Source organism: Plasmodium falciparum (assembly GCF_000002765.6).
Source record: "Plasmodium falciparum 3D7 genome assembly, chromosome: 7".
In the NCBI taxonomy this organism is placed as follows: domain Eukaryota; phylum Apicomplexa; class Aconoidasida; order Haemosporida; family Plasmodiidae; genus Plasmodium; species Plasmodium falciparum.
The window spans coordinates 1,303,342-1,324,573 of NC_004328.3; the positions used below are offsets into that span (position 1 = coordinate 1,303,342).

Genomic DNA, 21,232 nt, shown 5'->3' on the forward strand with positions numbered 1-21,232 from the left:
ATGTTAAAAGTGATACTAAATAAATATATATATATATCTTAATATTTATTTCAGGACGAATTTCTAATAATAAGGAAGAAGGTAAAGTAAAATATATTAAAAAAAAATATATATATATATATATATATAGATAGATATACCTATATAATTAACATGCTCAACTTCATAATTATACATATTTTAATTTTTTTGTTTTAACATATCTTTTATGTTCTTATTTGAAATTTATTTTATGTCAACAATTTGCAACCATAAATAAATGTAAAAGATTCTTAAATTAAATATATTTTTATTTGAATTTTCATATATATAAAAAAAAAATATATATATATAAAGTGCAAAAATGAAAGTAAGACATGCATGGAATTTTTTTTATTAGGATTTTAAAATTGTTTAAATATATAATTTGAAGTATGAAATTAGTTGTGAAATGTATATATATATATGTAATTATGTTTTAAAATATTTGTACAACTATATTTCAATCTTTAAAGTAATGTAGAAATGCATATTTTTGTCATTTATATGAGTTATGGCAAGTTGGTTCCTCGTATGTTTGTGTATATATATATACATTTACTTATATTGTTTAATTTTGTTTTTTTCTTTTTAAATTCTGCTATGAAAATGCTTTTTATACGTATATAATTTTTATACTAGGAAAATTCTGTTTATAGTATTTAATTTTTTTTTTGTGCATAATATGTTAAATTTAATATTTCTTTTGATATGATATAAATTTCTTAAAATTTTTTTTTTTTTTTATATCATAAATTAATATATATATATATATATATATATTTTTTTTTTTAACGTATTTATGTATAAAATATAAAGAGAATCAAGTGTTTGAACGAAAAAATAAAAGATAAATTATTTATAAAAATATTATATAGTATATTTGTTATATATTAAAATACATTATATTATACATATGCTTATTTATATTTAAAAAAAAAAAAAAAAAGAAAAACATTTACATTATCTATAATTTCTTACGTTGTTATGTCAGAAGAAAAGGGAGCTTATTTGGTCTTTGACAATGCATCGAATGGGACTTTATTTATTGTATGGAAAAAAGAAAAAGTTGAAAATGCTTTAATGTTTATAAAACCAACAAAAGAGGTTCCAGAATTTAAATTCGTGAATAGAAATGGAAAAAATGAATTAATCAGAAATTTACAGGTTTGGAAATAAAATAAGACACGAAAAATATAAATAAAATTATATATTTCTTTTTTTTTTTTTTTGAAATTATAATTATATATATATATATATATATATATGTCTAACTATATTTTCATTTTGAATTTTTCTTGTTTTATATTAGTCGGACAAAAAATTATTTTATTCTGGAATATGCCAATTTGTTAAAGAAGCAAAAGATATAAAAGGAAAATTAACTTTATTACAACATTTTGATTCTTCTTTTCCTATAAAAGTGGATTTGTATTTTTTAAAAGGAAGCAAGGTATAAAATATAAAATTAAATAAATAAAACTTATTATATATATATATATATATTATAATAATCTCCAAATTTTTTTTTTTTAAATATACCTTTCATGTCAAAAATTTTTCATCTTTTATATTTTATAGGTCATGCCACTTAATACAGGAGAACCTTTTGTTGTTCAAGACATTGATGCTATGAGTGTTTTACCAAAAGGATCAAGTTCATTAAAAGTAAAAACGATGGCAAAGGATATGTTTGTTTCTAGAGGGAATACAGAAGGAGCTAGTATATCCTTTTAAATGCGCATTTTTTTTTTTTTTTTTTTTTTTTTTTTCTTTGTAATAAATATATAGATCATAATATTATACACACATTATATATATGTAAATCTTTTAATTAGTCTTATCAAAATTTTTTGTTTATATATATATATATATATATATATATATATATATATATATATATATGTATATTATGTATTTTAAAAGTCCCATCACTTTTCTATTTTTATACAATTTCAATTATAATAAATTAAAAATTCATATCAAGTTACAGTTCTATAAATTTTGCAAAATTCATAAAACCTTAAAACATAATTCATTATAATTAATTGTTAATTATCAATCTAAAAAAAAATAAAAAAAAAAATAAAAAGGTAACATAATCAAAGTTGAAAAAAGATGAATCACACAAAAAGCTATTTATATGATTAATAAAATAAATTTAGTATAAAATATATTATATATTCATAATTTCATTTAAAAAAATTTTGAAAAATCTTGACAATATTCCTTTTATTATACTATAAAAAAAAAATTTATTTTGAATTTCAAAATATATTCAAATGATAATACAATCATATTATATATATATATATATAATTATTCATTAAGAAAAAAGAAGAAAAAAATTGAATATACTAAAAGTAATATATGACAAGATAAAGTACAAATTTGTATATATATATATATATATGAATATATTTATTTTTGCAAAGACATAGATTTAGATAATTAAAAATTTTCATATATATATATATATATATATTTATTTATTTATTTATTTATATAATAATGAAGAAAGAAACTTTTAATTTTTAACATGTAATATTATTTTGAATATTTGGTTTATCTCTTAAATAATATTTTTTATTATTATCTGCTAATGATTTATCTTTACTTAAGATATCACCGCATGTATAATTATTTAGTTTATTGTTATTATAATTATTATGATTGTCGTTATAAGATGTATATGAATCTATATGATCATTTTCATTTTGTTCATTTTTTATTTGATTTCTAAAATTAAAGTTTTTATTTCCTCTTTCCAAGAAATAGGAAACAAATTCTCCCTTTCCTCTATATATAAAACAAGTCATTTTCATATAACCTTTTTTTCTAGCTAGTTTATTTATGCACATTTTAGGTATTTTAACAATACCTTTTGATGTATTATATTTAACTAACCCAGTCCAATCATTTTTTGTATTATATGTTCTATTTTGTGTATCTTCCTTTTCATAAGGAATTTCTTTTTTTATCTGAATTGGTAATATAGTTTGAAAATTTGTTGTTTTTATTTGTTTCGTTATATTAAGATGATTCAATTGGTTACATTCATCTATTTGGTTAATTTTGTTGGTTTGATCATTTTCATTTTTTTCATTTAGATTTTGTTCTACATTATTATTATACCCATGAGTTTTTTTATAATTTCTTGTTCTTATAGGACTAGTTTGCGTTATTGTATTATCATCGTGTTGATCATATTTATTTTTCCAGATGTTTGTATTCCAATTTTGTTCTAAAAATTCTGAATAATCACAATCGTTAATAAGCTTATGATATAGATCATATAGGGAATATACTCTTTTTACATTTAAACATATTCCTTTTTCTTTTCGTAAGGTTAAAAATCCTTTTATGACTTTTTGATTGTCTTGATTTAAATGAGGATAATTGTAATTCTTTGTAATGTTTACATTTTGTTGATTTTGTTCCAAAACGTGTTCGTTGTTTTGGAAGAGATACATATTATTAGATTTATTGTATGTATTATATAAGGTATTAATATGGTTTATATCATTTTCTACTTGTAAAATGTTTTGTTTTAAAGAATCATTATTTTTTCCTATGTTTACTTCACTTTCAGTAATTGTGTTAGTGTCATATGTTTTTGCGTCGTTATAACTTATTAGTTCTTGGTTTATTTCATTTTCAGTAATATGATTAGTACATTTGTTATGATCTTTTAAATAGGGCAAATTGTTCATATATTCCAAGAATTGTTTTTGATCATTTGTTTCCATATCATTATTATTAGAGAATGTGCTATTTTTTTCATAAGTATTTATTTCGTCTACATTTTTAGTAGTATTATTACTTAAGGATGTTTTTACTGGAACATATTGATTGGGAAGTTTTATTGTATTATCTATATATTCAAAATTATTTATTTTATCATCTAATGTTTCTATATATTTGTCATCATCAATATAATTTTTGGTATTCTCTTGTATAGGAATGATATTTTCATTATTAAATTTATTTGATGACTCGATTATATCATGTATAATTTGTTCATTTTGTGTATAGTTCTTTTCTTGTTCCTTAAAAAAATCAGATTCATTTGTATATTTTGTATTATTATATGTTTCATCATTTTGAATTTTTCTTTCCTCACAAATATTTTTATCGTTATGATTATGTGTTTGTGTAAACAAATTTATTTTATTATTTTTATCATTTGAATAATTCGAAATATGTGTATCATTTTGTAAAAAATGTGTAAATGTTGGATATTGTATAAGAGTCTTATCATTTTGCATAATATGATTCGTTTCAATATTGTTTGATATTATTTTATTTGAGAATAATTTATTTGATATTATATCATGTATCATATTTTTTTCTTCTTTTCTTTTTCTTCCTCTTTTTTTTTTTTTATTTGTTATGTTTATGTTATTATTAATTTTATGGTATATATCATTGGTAGGGTATAGAGAATTTTCATTTTCCAAAAGAACGGGTGAATAATTTGTTTGTTCAGTACAATTTAAGATAATATTATCTTTTAAACAATTTGTTACATCAAAAGCTACTTTACTATCATATTCACTATATAGTATTTTCCCTTCTGTTTTTAATTCTTTCTTAAGTTGTTGTAAAAAATCCACAGTTTTTTTCTGTGCATTTGTCATTCCATATACATCAGCAGGAAATACTTTGACTTGTATTTTCCCTAAGTAATTATAACAAACTATATATTTTTTTCCTTTAGCCAATAAATTTTTAATATTTTTATTTCTTGATAAAAACTTGTTACTTTTTATAAATGATGAATAGTTATTATCATTTTTATAATTCGTTTGATTATTTGTATAAAACATATTATTATCTATACATATGTTTTGGTTTGTTTTTCTGTTTAATATAGAATATGTTTTTGATATTAATTTTTTGGTTGTATGTAATTTACTTATTCTTCCTCTATTTCTACCTTTGCCTCTTCTTCTGCCTCTTCCATTACCTTTACCTTTTCCTCTGCCTCTTCCTTTACCTTTACCTTTACCTCTACCTCTTCCTGGTGTTTTAATTTTTATTTTTTTTGTTTTGTATTTATAATTTCTTTGATTATCATATTTTTCATCACTTATGGAATATTCATCATCTTCATCTTCATCTTCATCATCGTCATCATCATCATAATCAAAATTATAATCATTTTGATAAATATCATCTTGAAGATTATTTGAATGATAAATATGTTTGTAATTGTTTTGGAAATGCATATATATATTTTTCCTTTCCCTTTCCCTTTCCCTTTCCATTTCTTTTTCTATTTTATTTTGTTTTATTCTTTTTCTTGTTCTTTTTTTTTTCTCATAATAATTATAAATATCATTTGTTTCGTTTTTTTCTTTTCGTTTAATTTCTTTATTTGTAGATGATTTATTTTTCTTATGAGTAGTTTTTACTACGTTTTTTCTTTTTCTAATATTTACATTGCTATTACATGTTGTGTGTTTAATATGATATTTCTTATTAATAAATAGAATATCATATAACTTGGAATCATCACTAGAATAATATCCTTTCATTAAAATGTCTTGTTCTTTATGGTATTTCAATTTGCTTAAGAAATAGGGACATAAGTACTTTAATGGAAATTCTTTATTTTGTACCTTAAAATCAAAATGTTCATCTACAATTTTGAAGTAACAATTTGTATTATTATTAATATTATTATTATTATTATTATTTTTGTTTGTATATATACATTCATCGTTGTCATAACAATTTAATATACTTTGTTTTTTTACATTTTCTTTTTCCATAGACATTTCCTTCTGCATTTTATATGATGATTTTAAATGGGAAAAAAGGTGCTCTATACTTTGCTGTTGTTCCATATATAACTTGGCATGCACATTTTCTACATATTTTATATATATATATTTAAATGTTTTATTTAAAAAGAAATCATATTTGTATATATTTTTTATTTTAATATCAAGAGTATTAAATTGTTCGAACTGATTTTGTAAAATTTCCATAATATTTTCATTAACATAAAATAAGTTGAAATATTTTTTAAATTGGTTTATTTGATTATATTGATTAGATATATTATTGAGTTTACATTGAATAATATTTTGTTTTATATTATGTAAATAAAAGAAAGATTTCTTGTCATAATTTTTGTTATTATTATAAAAATGGTTTGTAGATGAGTGTATGGATTCATATGCAGAAGATAATGATTGATCATCTTTTGTTTTGATAATTTTTTTTCGACCTCTTCTTCCTCTTTTTCTACCTCTTTTATTATTTTTTGATACATTTCGACTATATTTAAAGGAATTATTAATTTGATTAATATAATTTCTTATTTCTTCTTCTCCTTTTAATCCACCTAAGTTTTTATAAAAGTCAATGGAGAGAGAAATAGCTACATCATAACCAAATCTTTGTGTTGAGAATTTTCTAAAGTTATAACCTTTAACTTGATTATTCCATGAAACAATAACATTTCTTTTTTTCTTATCATATATTAAATTGATATCTGAATTTTCTTCAGGGTTTATGTTTGCTTTGGCTTTTCCAATATTAAACAATTTACTTTTAGTATCTCTTTCATATGAAAAAACATTATTGTTTTCTAAATAATCTGCATTAACACCTAAGGATCTTAAAAAGTTAAGTGCAATTTTTTTTGCTGTGGCATGGCCAAATCTTTGAGCTGAAAAATATTTCGTTTTGATTTCTGTGGTATAATTATCTTTATAATATATAACTAAATTACGAAGGTTGCTATCATAAAATATGAAAGGAAATTTTTCATTTTGTAAAATATCTTCTCTAATTTTTTGAGCACAATCATAATCTCTATAACATTCCATAGGATCATATAATTTATTATTATTTTGAATTTGAGTTGAATTACTTTTCAAATTTTCTTTTGAACACGACTTATTTCTTAATTCATTTGATAATGGTTTATAAGGTTTAGGGTCACTGTTTATTTTATTTTGTTCAGATAGTATATCCTTTGATATATATAAAGTATTATTTTTGATATTATTAGGATGGATTACATCGTGGCTTTTTTTTTTCTGAATTAATTTGCTTGAATTTAATGACAAATTCTTTTGTAAATCATTAAAGGAGGAGGCGTTTTTTTGTTGTGATAATAAATTTGACAATGAAATATTTTGTGTTATCTTTAGTCGTTCTTCTTTTTGTTCTTCATTGTGTTCTTCATTGTGTTCTTCATTGTGTTCTTCATTTTGTTTTTGTTCTTTTTGTTGTTCTAGTTGGTGTTGTTTTGAATTTTTTTTTGTCATTAACTTTATTTTGTCTTTATCATTTTGAATATTTCTTTGTGTATTTTTTAATTTCGTTCTACTAGCTAAGTAGTGATAATTATGTGACGCGTGTTTTTTCTTATCAGAGATAATATTAAAAATATTATGTTTAGAATCATTTTCAAGAGTATCACAACATGATTTGCTTCTTGTAAGATAATTTCCCAGAGATTTTTCTTTAAGGTTTGTTTTATCAGTGTTAAAAAGAATAGTATTATTATTACTATTATTATTTTGATAATTATAAACAGGGTTACTTTTAGTGGTATCATTTGTTTGTATAATATTATTTAAATTATGATTAATATCATTATTTTTATTATGTTTGTTTTGTTTTTCTATATTATATTCACTAGAATTTCTTAATAAAATATTTTGATTACTCAATATAGAGGAACATTCAAAGTGTATATCATTTATATCACTGTTACAAAAAATATTATTACTATTTATTATATTTGATAAAGAATTACTTCTAATAATTATATTATTATCGCTATAGAAAGAATTCATCTTTTCAAATGTGTTATCATTTTCTTTATAACATTTGGCTGAATACATTTTTTTGTTTTTTTCAAAACGATGTCTTTTTGAATTATTATTGTGGTTACATTTTTTCTTTTTATTTGAGTGTATATAATGCATTTGATTAATTTTATCTAATATGAGAAAGTTATTTGTGGATTCATTATTTTTATATGAATAAGTTAGATTTTCTTCTTTTTTAATTAATGAGTGGTTTTCATTATTTTTCTCTTGATTCATATCATTATCTAATATATTTTCATAATGAAAAAACATAGGTGTATCGCTATTATTACTAAGGAGGTTATCATCATCATTATCACAAGTATAATATGTGTTTGGTTGGTAATTTTTTGTAATACATTTTTTTCTTTTCTTTATTTTTCTTTTTTCTTTTTCTTTGTCCTTTTCTTTTTCCTTTTCTTTTTTATTTTTCTTTTTATCTACCTCACTCGAATCAGAAAGTGAATTCTGTTTTTCCTTAATTTGTTGTAGCAATATTAGTGGTATATTATCCTTCTTATTGTTAATATATTTTGGTTTTGTGTGTAAATCTGTATGAGTATTAACTAATGACATATCCAAATTAATAATATTATTTTCTATATCTTGTAAAGAATTTTCAAGATTTATACATATATTGTTAGTAGTAGTACACTTTTTCTTATTCTTTGCGTAATTACATGGAATGAAATTTTTATTAATATTGGTGTCTAAATTTTTTACATGATTTTTGTGGAATGAACTTATTCTCGTTTTTGAATTTTTTTGAGTCTTTTTTTTTTCCTTCACATAATTATTAGAGTTGTTAAATAAAATATGGTTACTATTAGATGTTTCATGTATATTGTTTCCATTCAAATTACAACTTATATTACTATTAAAAGAGGGATGAACATTATTTTGTATGGCCTTTTCTGGGTTATAAATACATGTATTTGAATAGCTTCTACGTAATCTTTCATGTACAATATTTTTGATATCTATATAACTACTACTACGAGATTTTATTGGAACTGATTTTTTTTTGTAGTTCGTTTTATTATAGCAATTAATATTATTATTATTATTTATATTATTATTTATATTATTATTATTTATATTATTATTATTTTTTAATTTATTATTAGATGATATAGATGAATTGTCACTTATATATGCAATTGAATTTATAGTTTTTTCTTTTTCATTTATTATTTTACTTTTATCTTCTTCATATTCTTCTGTTAAATATACGTCATTTGAGGAATAAATCTTTTTATGTATAAATTTTTCATATGAGTAATTATTTTTTCTTTTACCTGATATATTTTTATTAAATTTTTTCTTTTTTTTGTTTTTTTCTTTTCTCCTTTTTTTCATTGATTCTTCATTATTATTGTCATCACTACTATCATCACCACTATTATTATTATTATTATTATTATTATTATTGTTGTTGTTGTTGTTGTTGTTGTTATCATTATTATCATTATTATTATTATTATTAGTAGTATCATTATTATTATTATCATTCTTATTATTATTATTATTATCATTATTATCGTTTTCATTGTTACCATGATTACCATTGTGTTCATTAACATATTGATTACTTTTATAATTATTTTGATTATTTTTATTATCATAATAATAATAATTATTATTATTATCTCCATATTTATCAGCACACTCTTTTGAAATAGGTATATGTGTTTCTTCTCTTTGTAAACATATTTTTGAATTATATATATGTTTATTAAAAGATTTATATTCACATATGACTGGTCTCAAATAATCATTACTGTAATAAAATCTCTGCATACATATTTTGTCTTTATTATTTTTATGTGGATTAAAGATATCATAACTAAACCTTCCATTGGAGATTTCATTCCTTTCGTTTTTATTAAAATAATTGATATTGTTGTATATAGGTTTATTGTCAGACATAATATATTTATTATAAAAATAAATATGTTCCCCTTTTTTTATATCTCCATCATCATCATCATAATAATAATTATTATAATAATTATTATTATCATCATCATTAATATAATTATCACTATAATAATAATAATTATTACTATTATTATTATTATTACCATAGTCTTGCTTATAATTTTTAACTACATCACTTTCATTCATATCATTATTATTGCTATTTCCTTTTTTTGAATTATAATGTTCCAAGTTTATTCTTTTATTCAGAATAAAATTTTTACAATTCTTTCTACATAAGATTGTTTTTTCGTTACTTAAAATATTTTTTACTTTCATGGTTGATTTGTTATATGAATTAAAAGGTTTAATTGTGAAGGAATTATTGAAAGACTCACCATCATTAGATATATAACTTTTAAGGTTTTCAAGAGATTTTATTTTTTTTTTTTTATTCAGTAAACCGAATTGATCTATATTATAAAATGTATTACTAGTATTTACTTTATTTTTGATACTCAATTTATTTATATAATCAGATTGATTATTTTCTATACAACTATTGTCATAATTATATAATGTTGAAGTAATATTATTTTGATGGTTATGTGTAATTATATTATTGTTTCCATGTAATTTTTTTTTATCTTTTTCATTATTATTTAATATGTTACATAATTGTTCATCGTAATTACATAAATTATTTATTCTATTCGAACATATTTGATTCTTATTATGTAATTGATTAATTTTATTGAGATTAATAATTGTATTTTCTTGGGGTGTTTTTATTTTATTAAAATTTACATTACTTTGAAGTAATTTAATGTAATTTTGTGTGTTATTATTCGATCGATTACAATTCCCGTTGTTATTCTTTTCTATAGCATTATTTGGTGTATAACTATTTGTTGTACTATCATCATGTATTATTCTATTTTCATATTTTCCATTAAATTTAAATAAGTTAGTTTGAGTCAACCTTTTATTAAGTAAAGTCTTATCTGTAGAAGAACCTTTTAAAGTATTATGGAATGTATTTCCATTTCCTTCTAAATTCTCTTCTCTTAATTTATATTTTTGTATACGATTTCTCCCCATTTCTTATATTATATAAATATATAGATGTTAATGGTTATTTAAATGTTTATATAAATGTTAATGGTTATTCAAATGTTTATATAAATGTTAATGGTTATTCAAATGTTTATATAAGTTCTAATGGTTATTCAAATGTTTATATATGTGCTAATGATTATTTTTTATATTTATTTAAATGTTCATGATTATTTTTTATATTTATTTAAATGTTCATGATCACTTTTATGTTTATATTTAAGTTTATATTTATATTTATGTTTATGTTATATTTTTAATTTTTTTTTTTTTTCTTCTTTTTCCTTTTTTTTTTTTTAGTATGTGTCTATATTATGTATAAAAATTAACAAACATTTGCTTTATCAAAAAAGAAAAAAAGAGAATATTAAACTTCAATTGAAGGAATAGAATTGAATGAACAAATTGTTATTAAAAAAAAAAAAAAAAAAATTGGACAAATGAATTAGCAAAATTTGTTAATTTTTATTTAATTTGAGACATTATTTTCAATTATAAAAAGAATTTTTATATACAAAAAAAAAAAAAAAAAAAAGAGATAAAATATAATAAAATAAAATACATAGTTGTAAAGGAGCAGTGAATGAGAAATACAGAAAAAATGGATTATATAAACTGAAAAATAGGAAATATATACAAAGAAATCGATAATTGTTTATATTCAAATGGTTAATATATTACATACAAATGGATAACATATGTATACAAATTAATAACATAAACATATTAATAAATAACATAAACATATTAATAAATAACATAAACATATTAATAAATAACATAAACATATTAATAAATAACATAAACATATTAATAAATAACATAAACATATCAATAAATAACATAAACATATTAATAAATAACATAAACATACAAATGAATAAAATATATACGTAGTTCAACAATATATTACATACATACATACAAATAAATGAAATGTGTACATGAATGTTATAAAATTATATTTCATATATCTTAATATATTTATATATTAATATTTTTCTTTACACATTCAAAATATTTCATCAAATCTTTACGATTGTATTTATTATTTATATATTTTATTTTGTTTTATATATTTAACATATGTAATTTTTTTGGAAAATTCTAACTTGAATTTTTTTTTTTTTTTTTTTTGTGTAAAAATAAAATTAAAAAAAATAAATATACGAATAATAAAATAATAAAAATAAATAAAAAATAAAATAAAAATAAAATAAATAAATACAATCAAATAAAATAAAACAAAAATATATACAATATATATATATTATATATATATATATATATACATACATATATACGTTTATGTAATTTTATAATTTCTTTGTAAATTATTCCTTTACATTTAATATATTAAACAAAAATATGATTATATATTATGTGTTTCCCATTTTATATAGTGTGAATAAAAATGAAATTGTAATAAGTATATATTATATATATAATATATATATATATATATATATATATATATATAAAGCTGTGTAAAAAATCAATTCTATTCATCTTTTAACAAAAAACTTAAAGAAAAAAAAAAAGAAAAAAAAACATAAAACAAATCATTAATTTAAAAAAAAAAAAAAATAAAAAAATGAACAAATTTTTAAAAATTTAAGAATTAAACAAAAGTTAATTCTGAAATGGAAAAAACAAAAAAACAAAAGAAAAGAAAAAATTTTCTTTTTTATAATATTATTAACACAAATATATAAAATGTACATATATATACATATTATACTGTCAATATATATGTATATATATATATATATATATATTTTAATAAATAATAAAATTTTTGTTTATTTTGTTTTAATTTTTTTTTTAAAAATAAAAATTATGAATGTGTAAAAATTCAAATTTCATATATGGAATAACATTATCAATAAAGTTGTTCATTTATTAAATATTTTAAATAAAATATTCTTATATTTAAAAATTTATGTTATTAAGTAATATATATGATATATATATATATATATATATATATAATGTTAATAAAAATATATGTACATAATTATTATGAAAAAAACAAAAAAAAAAATAAGAAAAGAAACATACGAATACGAATACATATTAAAATGATAACTTTAATAATTTAATATGTTATTTTAAAACTATTCATTATTGATATTTATAATTTTATATATGTAGATGAATAGAATAGAATATATATTAATGATAATAAATGTTCTAATAATAACAATATATACAATTGAGGTTTAATAAAATAAGTACGTGACATTTTTTTATTAAATATTACTTAGACAAATATATAAATCTATATATATATATATATATATATATACATTTAATATATTGTTTAAAAATAAATAATGACAACAAAATCGTTGTTGTCATAAAAAAATCTTATATCATTTGAAAATATTTTGATGTATCTCTCTATATATATAATAACAAAATCATCTATTTTTTATAGGAATTAAGATATCTGTTTTGATGGTGTATATATATTTTATTTTATGATGTCTAATTTATCCATTTTTTTTGTCTATAACGATTTTTTTTTTTTTTTTTTTTTTTATATAGAATAAAATATTCATGTATATACAATTACTATTTATCAGTAATATCATTTATATATACCCATTTGCATCATAATATTTGTTCATATTTTATAACAAATGAAAAGAAATTTAAAAAAAAAAATTCAAGTATAATGAGATTACACATTTTTGATAATGATATATAAAAGTTGATGAAATATATAAAAATATATACATACATATATATATATATATATTTATGTTCTATTATGTGTCAAATGATTATTATTTTTTTTTATTATATATTGTCATTAATAATGATAATATTAAAATGAATATAATACGTTCATATATAGATAAATCTTATAAGACGAGAAAAAGATAATAAACAAAGATATATATTTATATTCACTTTTAATTAAATAAATGTACTCATTCTATTATTTATTTTTTTCTTTTAGTAATTATTAATCTTTGCAAATTTTTCGTAAATATATATGGGAAAATATTTCAGAGTATTAAAAAAATGAAATAGTAAATATAAAGAAATACATAAATAAATCCTTCAACACATTGGTTTAAAACCATTTATTTTTTCATTTTATTACAATATAATATTAATTCAAAGGTATTACATCTTTATATATATATATATATATATATATATTGTATATATTCCTCCTTTTTGTATTTGTATAAGATATATTGGGATGTTATAATATTAATTATGCTTATGCAAATGTTGATTTCTTAAATTAATAGATCTTAATAAATAAAACAACATTATTTATTTTTTGATAACTTTTAAAAAAAAAAAAAAAAAAAAAAAAAACATATAAAATCTTTGTCCCTTTGTATATGCAGGTTACAAATCATAGAGCCCTTATATATGTTTATATCTACAATTAAAAAAATTAAAAAAATGTTACATTTGATATTATACATATAATTTTAAATATCATTATATCGAAAAATAAATTTTATATGAACATATGTTTACTGTATAGAATAATAATAATTTGAATAAATTATTATATGATTAATGAAAAAAAAAAAAAAAAAAAAAAATTTTATACAAAAAATGGAATTGAATAAATAAAATAAAACAAAATAAATATATATAAATAAATATATATAAATACATATATATATATATATATATATATAATTTAATGAATTAAGAAATCTATATTTTTCAATTTTATGTTTTTTTTATAATAAAAATACAGTAATATATCATATACATACTGATTTGATAATATCCAAAATATATATATTTGAAATTAATTATAAAGAAAGAATAATTGAAAATTTTTATTAAGCGGGCATGGTCTAGTGGCTATGACGCCTGCCTTACACGCAGGAGATCCCGAGTTCGATCCTCGGTGCCCGTATTTTTACATTAATTTAAAAAAAATTAATTATAAAGATATTTTTATAGATATATATATAATATATATTATTATTATTATATGAAATGTTACAATGTATAATGTATTTAATTTTTTTTTTTCTTTTTTTTGTATATAAATTATTAAAAGGAATATAATGACAATTAAATTTAATAAAAAAAAAAATATGTCATTATTGATATCTTAAAGGATATAATTATATATATTATAAATTTACAAATATATAATTATTTAATATTTTTTACATTATTAATATATTGGTTCACTTAAAATGGATGTATTTAATTTTTATTTTCTATTTTTTTTTTTTTTTTTTTTTTGTGATATAACCCAAGAATATATTATATATAAACACATATTTTTATAAATATAATTTTTGGTATATGAGAAACATCAATAATTTATCCTTAAAAATCTTCAATATTTTAACATTGTATAATATATATATATATATAAACTTATGCAATGTTAAAATAAATAACGTGATGATATATAATGGAATGATCGATCTTTTCATAAATGTATAAGAAGATTCTTTCAAAAGATATATATATTTATATATAACAATTATATTTATAATTTTAATAAATTATATTTTTAAAGAAAAAAAAAGAAAAAATTCTTTTGACTCATTGAAATATATATGAATATTTTTTTTTCTTTATATATATGATATTTTGCATATTATTTATATATAATAATAAAATTTTACATTGTATGATATATTTACTATAATAATATAATTATATATAATAATTTTATATATAATTATATGTAAAATATTATATTAATTTTTCATATAAATTTATTAAATATTACAATTTTTATTAATCTTCAGAATTATTATTACTTTAAAATTATAGCCACCTGGGAGGATCGAACTCCCGACCTTTGGTTTACAAGACCAACGCACTACCACTGTGCTAAGGTGGCAACACTTAGATTTTAAGTTCACTGGTTAATATATATTTATGTATATGTATACTTTTTTTTTTTCTCCTTATTTTATATCATATGTATATTATTTTATTTTCGCCTAAAAAAAAAATTTTTTTTTTTTTTTTTTTTTTTTTTTTGGAATATATTTTAAAAATTTTATATTATATAATTTTTTATTTTAAATCATAAAATCTGTTTAATTAAATAAAGAATAAAATACATTTATTAACTTTATCAAATTAAAAAAAATATATATATATATATATTTATTTATTTATTTGATTTATGAATATTTATATATTATTTAAAATATATATTATTGAAAAATATAATTATATATTATATATGGAAAATAAATATTTCCTTTTTTTTTTTTTTTTTTAAATCAATGAAATGAAAAATATGTTACTATTATATCATGTTACAAAAAAACCTTCTGTTAATATAAAATTTTATATATTTATTTTTCCTTATAATTTTATAATAATCATAACAAAATAATTGTAGAACGTTTGGAATATATTCATAGTTTTAAAATATATTTAGAAATATTTCTTAATATGTTTCATACAATTAAAATGGAATTATATATAATTTATTTAGAATGAAAAGAAAATATACTTATATAAAACCTTATATGTTAAAAATATATTATATGTATGGAAATTTATATGATTTAATTATTATTATTTTTTTTTTTTATAAATAAATATTTTGTTAGATAACCAGAATATAGTATGTATAAAAAAAATAATTAATAATTAATTTATATGGAAAAATAAGTACTTTTATATATAATTAATAAAGTACATTAATTATTTCTTTTTTTTTATTTATTTTTTTCCTTTTTTGTCCATTATATTTTTAATAAGAATAATTATATATTTTTAGATTAAAATTATAACTTTGAATTAGGAAGTAAAAATTATTAAAAGATTTAAATGGTACATATTATATAATATATATATATATATTATAATTGTTATAGTTGTAGATCCCTTTTTTTTTTTTTTTTTTAAGTTTATAAAAAAAAATGTTATAAAAGTACATAATTTATCTACCATTATTTATATACTCTAGGATTTATTCATAAATAAATAAATACTACTACTTATTATAAAAAAAATGGGACAGTTTTATTATTATATACAAATAAAAATATTCTGAGAAAATTCGTTCGAAATTATTATTTTTTTTTTAATTTAAATATTAGTTTCTATAAAATTATAATTAAAATATAAATCTCATTTTTCTTTTGATTTATTATTAAAAAAAAAAAAAAAAAAATTGAAATTTTATTATTTTATATATAATATTATATATTATAAAATATAATATATGATTAATAATATATATAAAATTCTAATAAACTTGGAGATATGATAAAAAATAAAATAGAATAAACGTTTTTTTTTTATATATATATATTATATATGTAGATTAAACGTACTTACAACGGAATTATCAAAATATGTTATAATTGAACTAGTGCATAAATATATTTTAATTAATATTTTTTATACATGTTAAAAAAAAATAAATAGTACGACTATACATATATTTTAATTTATTAATATTATATTTATATATATATATATATTTATAATATATTTATATATTTATATAATATATATAATAATTATAAGAATACTTTTTTCTATTATTTAAAAAAGAGAGAACTACATGTAAATAAACAATAAATTATTTAAAATATAGAAAAATTCATAGGAAACGAAAAAAAAAAAAAAGAAAAAAAATCTGACCATGTATATATAATATATATATATAATATATTTTTATATTTATTTTATATATAAATATTAAAAAGAATGATAATAATATTTGTTGTAAATATTTTTATCTCTATATTTATATATAACCTTTTTTTTAAAATAATTATATTTTTGAAAATTATTAAAAAGTTATATTTATTATAATTTCTAGTTATAAATATTTATTTTTATGAACAAATTAATAACTCTTTAGTATTTTTAAAAAAAAAATAATAATTAGAATTTTATTTTTCTTAATATTTTAAGAATATATATGTATTATTATAATATAATAGAGGTATTTATATTTTTAAACTTATAAAAATAAAATTTTTAAAAAAATATTATTTATTTTAGTTGAGATATAAATAATATTTTTTTTTTATTTTATTTTATTTAATTTTAATTTTTTTTTTTTTTTTAATTTTATTAAAATTTTATTAAAATGGTTCATTTTACCAAGATTTTAGCAGTTACCTGTTTTGCTGCTACTTTTCAATGTTCTAATAATGTAAGTTTATAATAAAATAGATTATAAAAAAAAAAAAAAAAAAAAGAAAAAAGGAAAAGGAAAGAAAAATGCATATATATATATATATATATATATTTATATAATATAATACAATACAATATGTAGATATTTTAATTTACCTTTTTGTTATATACTTTTTTATTTTTTTTAATTATTTAGGGAGTTCTTTCCAAGAGTTATGATATGAATAAGAAGAATTTGAATAATGTAGGATTCCGAAATAACAGAATTTTGTCTAGTAAGGAAAACCGTGAAGAACCAGGAACTAGTGGTACAACATCAGGTGCTAATGGTAACAAGGCTAATATTCCTGACCTTGATAATTTTATAAATCAGACAACATCTTCATGTGGTAATTTGGGTAATTTGTTAGCACCATTACTTAAGGGTATTAAGTCTAATTTATTTTCAAAATATGTTAATGAAGATGGTACAACTAAACCAAATGCTCCTACAGCGCAGAGTTTAACCTCTATAGTTAAAGGAGTTATGCATGATATTAAGCCACAGATGGAAGCATTAAAAGAAGGTATAAAGAAAAATATTGAAGAAGAAGGTGAAGAAAGTATTAAGAAAGATTGTGATGCTTTGAAAGATGGATTTAAGAATATTATGAAAAGTTTTGGAGGTGATTTTTCTAACACTGTACAAGGTGCAACAGGAATACCGGGTAAATTATTCAAAGGGTTTTTAAATGAAGATGAAAGTAAAACTACAGAAAATGCAGATATTAAGGATGAAATAGATATATTATTAGAAGATGACAACACTGATGATGATGATGATGATGATGGTGATGATGATGATGATAATAATGATGATGATGACGATGAAAAAGAAAAAGAAAAAGAAAAGGAAAATGAAAAGGGAAAGGGAAAGGGAAAAGGAAAGAAAAAGGAAAACAAAGAAACCTCAGATGACAATAATAAAAATGCTGGTACTTCTACATTGAGAGGAAAAAAAAAAAAATTTTAACTAATATGGGGAATATTATATATATATATATATATATATATATATATATATATATGTTTTTTCATATTTAATGTTTTGTTGTAATTTTGAAAAGCCATGTTTTTTATATATTCTTTATTTTTTTTTTTTATATAAGAAGTAATAATTTTATATTTTTCCAATGTTATTTTTTTAAGAGATTCATCTTGTGCATTATTATACATACATATATTTGTTTAAATAAAATGTATAAAAAATTGTTAATCTATTTTTTGTTTTGATATTATTATTATAAATATATATATATATTTATATGTATATATATATTTATATATTTATTTATTTATTTATTTTCTTAATGATAATTTATAATTAACATTTTTATACATAACTAATTAGTTATATAATAATTCAAAATGTGATTTTAAAGAAATTATACCTATAGAATATTTTATATCTTAAGAAAAAAAAAAAAAAAAAAAAAAATATATTAAATTAAAAAGATAAAATGAATTTACATTATTTAAAAAAGTGAAATAATCAAATATAAGAAATTGATAATATATATTTATATATATGAATATTTAATTTTCCACATTCTTTAATTTTTAATTAGAATTTATGTTTATTCACATTTTTCTTTACGGAAAAAAATTATTTACTTTTTTTTAAATATTTATCATCCTTCTTATATATTAACATGAGCTAGTAATTACTATATTTGAAAGGAAAATAATAAATTAAAAATATATAAATAAATGAATAAATAAATATATATATAATATATTTTATATACATTATGATTATCATTTATAGAAATGTTATTTTTTAATATGAATAATTAAAAAAAAAAAAAAAAAAATTTTAATATTTAATATATATATATATATATATATATATATATATATATATATATATGGGATATATATATAAATTATTTATTATATATAAATTTTAAGGAAATTAATTCTTTGTACCTTAATTTCAGTATTCTTGGAGAATTTTGTATTTTTATATAGTATTTAACACTTTGTGTTAAAATTTTTTTTTTTTAATATATACATTAATCTAAAACTATTATTCATATATATATAATGTGGTATATTAAAATGATTATTTGTTGTAACATAAAATTAATAAATAATTTGTAAATAAATAAGAAATTATAATAAAATATATTTTAAAATCTATATATATATATATATATTTTAATTTATTAGTAATATTAAAATTTTTTTTTTTTTTTTTTTATGCTTTATATATTTTTAATATATTATATTATATATATATATTTTTTTTTATATATATTAATTATTTTTATATATAGAGAATATATATATATATATATATATATATAATATATAAAATAATTCATGCAGTTATACGTAAGAATATACAATATATATATATATATATTCTATATAATTAAATTATGTTACGGTTAATTACATATACTAATTTACCAATAATTTCTATTTAAATTACATTTATTTTATTTCTCCTTATAATTAGTTTATTTCCTTCATAAAAAAAAAATAAATATATTATTATTTATAGAAAAATGCTAGTATATATTATATATATTTATATAAATTTAAATGACATATAAAAAAATTCCTAATTTTTTTTATAAATACATGTACCTTAATGTTTTTTTATAAATAAATTAATTAATAAATAATGCACTATATTATATATTATATTATAATTATTCTTAATTTACGTTTTTTATATTAATTTACATCATATAGAAAATGGGATCCTATTATTAAAATATATAATTTTAATATGAAAATTTTTACATTTTTAATTATGTATTTTTTTTTTTTTTTTTATATTAATAAAAGTATAATTTTTATATGCAAATATATTTATGTATTTTTATTTATTTTTTTTTTTTAATTATCATTCTCTTGTTTTTATGTACTTTTTTTTTTTTTTGGGGGGGATCCGTTGTTTCTTCTTATTTTATGAATGCATTTATGTATTTTAATATATTTTTATAATTTATTATATTAATTTATTATTTCGTTTATAAATTTAAAGTAGTACTATACTACTATTTTATAATGAATTTTTTTTTTTTCTTTTTTTTTTTTTTTTTTTTTTTTTGTAGAAAAGAAAAATATATAAAAAAATAATTACATGTATAAATGAAATATTATTTTTAAATAATTATAATATATATATATATATATATATATATATATGTTTATTTATTTATTTC

General features: G+C 17.2%; 3 protein-coding genes and 2 non-coding genes across 5 annotated transcripts; 3 read left to right on the plus strand and 2 right to left on the minus strand.

Annotated features, from left to right (window-relative positions):
• Positions 1 to 1,005: 1,005 nt before the first annotated feature.
• PF3D7_0730400 (IMP1-like protein, putative) lies at positions 1,006 to 1,755 on the plus strand (the record flags this gene model as incomplete). Its single annotated transcript, XM_001349164.1, has 3 exons — positions 1,006 to 1,185; positions 1,331 to 1,471; positions 1,600 to 1,755. 3 exons carry the CDS (start codon positions 1,006 to 1,008, stop codon positions 1,753 to 1,755), a joined length of 477 nt encoding a protein of 158 aa, XP_001349200.1.
• Positions 1,756 to 2,552: 797 nt separating this feature from the next.
• Positions 2,553 to 10,874, minus strand: PF3D7_0730500 (conserved Plasmodium protein, unknown function; the record flags this gene model as incomplete). Its single annotated transcript, XM_001349165.1, has 1 exon — positions 2,553 to 10,874. The coding sequence occupies one exon, from the start codon at positions 10,872 to 10,874 to the stop codon at positions 2,553 to 2,555; it is 8,322 nt and encodes a 2,773-aa protein (XP_001349201.1).
• Positions 10,875 to 14,717: 3,843 nt separating this feature from the next.
• Positions 14,718 to 14,790, plus strand: PF3D7_0730600. The gene has a single exon. It is a non-coding gene; the product is annotated as a tRNA-Val (tRNA).
• An 879-nt stretch (positions 14,791 to 15,669) lies between these two features.
• Positions 15,670 to 15,741, minus strand: PF3D7_0730700. Its single transcript has one exon. It is a non-coding gene; the product is annotated as a tRNA-Thr (tRNA).
• Positions 15,742 to 17,964: 2,223 nt separating this feature from the next.
• On the plus strand, positions 17,965 to 19,026 carry PF3D7_0730800.1 (Plasmodium exported protein, unknown function; the record flags this gene model as incomplete). The annotated part of the gene is made up of 2 exons (XM_001349166.1): positions 17,965 to 18,030; positions 18,211 to 19,026. 2 exons carry the CDS (start codon positions 17,965 to 17,967, stop codon positions 19,024 to 19,026), a joined length of 882 nt encoding a protein of 293 aa, XP_001349202.1.
• Between the last annotated feature and the right edge of the window lie 2,206 nt (positions 19,027 to 21,232).